Below are 2,766 nucleotides of genomic sequence, written 5' to 3' on the forward strand. Positions count from 1 at the left end.
CTGTGTGATTAACTCTGAGACTGAGAGGCTTGGGGGGAATGAAAATAAGTGCTCAGTGGGAATGAGAGACGTGCCGTGTGCAAGGCCCGCTGTGCGGAGCAGGGCGTGGGGAGGCAGGGGCTGGCCAGGGCCAGGGTCGGACCTACCTCGGCTTTCCAGCTAGGACCCAGCGAGTGTCCTGGGACCGCCTCGAAGAGCACAGATGGGCTTCCGGTGCAGAAGCTCACCGCCTGAGGCCACGAGGCCACCGTCTAGCTGGGGCCGGGCTTGTCCGTCCTCCAGGGACTCAGAGAGAGCCCGTCCCATCCTCGTCGCCTGGAGGTCAGTGGCAACCGTGGCCATCCTAGCCCGTGGCCATGTCCTGGCAGCGTCAGTGCCACTGTGTGTGTCCGCGTCCGCACTTTGCTCCTTCCCTTTAGTTTTTGTTAAATTTTCAGAGGGCTTGTGCATGAGACAGACAGTGAGAGCGAGCACCCCTGTGGGGAATGGTCACCCCACAATGCCCCCTCCTCCATTTTTCCCTCCTTTCGGGATTTTGGGCACGCATGCACCCGGCATGCTTTTCTCAAGCCCACTCGGTCCGGGACTCAAAGTGTGCAGTCGACCAGTGGGATCCGGGCCTCTTTCTTTACACTTGCCTTTCGTTGTGTAACGTGTATACGCATACGTAAAAGCCCGTTTTCACTGTTCCTCTTTCCTGAGCGTCGCCAGGGCTTCGTGAATGGACTCAAACCCTCTGTCCTTTGGTGGGCTTGTTCTTTAGACACAGGTCGGGGAGGACAGAGTGTTCTAAGCCCAGACCAGCAGTTACTGCCTACCGACACGTGGCTTGTTCAGACTTAGTTCTCCCACGGCCTGACCACATTTCAGGCGCTGGTGGCACATGTGCCAGTGGCTCCCTGTTGGACAGTATTCTAGACAGTTCTGGGGAAGAGCGCTGTCCTCGAGACTGAAGGCGAGACAGCTGAGGTCCCGTGCGATCCTGGGCTGCACCCCGGGCCGGGTCTGTTTTCTGCAGGGACTTTCTGGCTTTCCTGTCCACGCTGAGGAAACGTGGTCTCACCTGGACGAGCGAGCCACGTGGTTCCCTGTTAACATCCTGATTGTGACAGCGCATGGTGGTGACGGCAGACGAGGGCCATGTTGGGGATACGCATGCGGGGATTTCGTTCCAAGTCCGCGGTTAGTCTAGATGCTCAGAAGTGGTGAGCGGGGACAGGGAGTGGATCAGACAGCCGCGGGTCAGCGTCTGAACAGTGGCAGTGCAGTCGGCGTGGGACATGGCTTGTGGCCCGCCTGCAGTGGTGGGGTCAGAGCCCTCCCAGGGAGTCCTCAGCATGTCTCAGTTTGCGCCCACCAGAGCTGCCGAGTGTGGGTGGGTGGCCTGACCTCTTGTCTGGTGGGCAGGGACAGGCTCTGCAGAGCTCTTGAAACTGGGCAGTTCGTCCTTTGGGACTGGGTGGTTACGGCCACTGGTCTGACACTCTGGGCTGTTCTTGGACAGGGCCTGCCGGGGCAGGTGCCATGCCGAGTGGGACATAGTGGGCCGAGGCCCCATCCACCACACATCCCCAGGGCCCGACCCTGCAGTCTGACTCTTTCTTTCTCGTCTGCAGTTCCTGTGTTTGAAGAACATACGCACCTTCCTTAAAGTCTGCCATGATAAATTCGGGTTGCGAAACAGTGAGCTGTTTGACCCCTTCGACCTCTTCGACGTCCGAGACTTCGGGAAGGTGAGTGGGCTGTCTCCAGACATGGGGGCTGCATGCCAGCTCTGTGGTAGGTGGGCCAGGCACCCAGGACAGGCCAGGACACCTGCACCCAGAGCTCAGTGGCTTTGGCGTCCGCACAACTGCAGGTATGGCCAAACTGTGTATGGACAGGGACAGAAGCCCGGTTGAGGGCAGGGGGCACGTCCCTCTCATTGGGAGGTCAGGTGGAGGGAGGGAAGGCAGACTGTGGACCACCTGGCTCTTGCTGTCTAACTGGGGGACCCTTTCCTTCCTGCTCTGAATCTTGGGCGCCTCCTCTGAACATGAGACGATGCTGGTCCCCCTCTACAGGCAGGCTGGATGATGTGGGGGGACATCTCGTGCTCCATGGGGAGGCAGCGTCCCCAGAGTCAGAGTCACTTGGCCTTGGCCTGCAGAAGCCTGGCTGGGGCAGGTGTGAAGGCCCCGGACAGCTGTGTCTTGCTGCTGCTTCCTGCAGGCCCGGGTGTACTTGCCGTCTGAAGCCTGGCAGGCCCACAGTTATCCCCTTTACCCCACGGGGTCAGGACCGGGAGGTCCGCTGGTCGGCTGGGGCCAGGGCCAGAGCGTGACTGGTCCCCGCCGCGTGGTCCTGTGGATTCCGCGTGTTGCTTGGCTTTTCTTCTGTCAGCCCGGGCCCGCGAGGCGACCCTGCCCGGCCTGCCGAGGACTGGGTTCCCACCTGCCTGTGGGCAGCGGCAGGTATTTATTGTCTAACTTACTTGAGGGGATGCTTCGTGAGTATGTGATTTGTGAGAATCGGAGGGAATTTCCGAGTTAGTGTCAATAGCTAGGACTAGCCCCCGGGCCTGGTAGCTCTCTTCCTCAGTCCTGGAATTCTCTAGACGTGAGATTCGGGGACTTCTTCAGGAGCTCACTCCGTGTTGTCACGCTGTGTTCGTTTGTCTCTTTTTTTTGGGAGAGATTTTTCACTGTAGGGTGCGTGCGCTCGCCAGACAGACAGAGAGAGACATAGAGACAGAAAGCGAGAAATCACCCCCCAGAGGGGATGGGC

At 59.6% G+C, this 2,766-nt stretch overlaps 1 protein-coding gene across 5 annotated transcripts in view; it reads left to right on the forward strand.

The window, feature by feature from the left end:
- VAV2 (vav guanine nucleotide exchange factor 2) overlaps positions 1-2,766 on the forward strand; it is a gene marked incomplete at its 5' end in the record, with an annotated part of 186,799 nt that overhangs the window by 36,350 nt on the left and 147,683 nt on the right. For all 5 annotated transcript variants that reach the window (XM_027766642.1, XM_027766645.1, XM_027766643.1 and 2 more), the window contains 1 exon segment: positions 1,617-1,733. In XM_027766642.1, coding sequence (XP_027622443.1) covers positions 1,617-1,733 — 117 coding nt within the window.

Source organism: Tupaia chinensis, unplaced genomic scaffold, assembly GCF_000334495.1.
Source record: "Tupaia chinensis unplaced genomic scaffold, TupChi_1.0 Scaffold143602_1, whole genome shotgun sequence".
Lineage (NCBI taxonomy): Eukaryota > Metazoa > Chordata > Mammalia > Scandentia > Tupaiidae > Tupaia > Tupaia belangeri.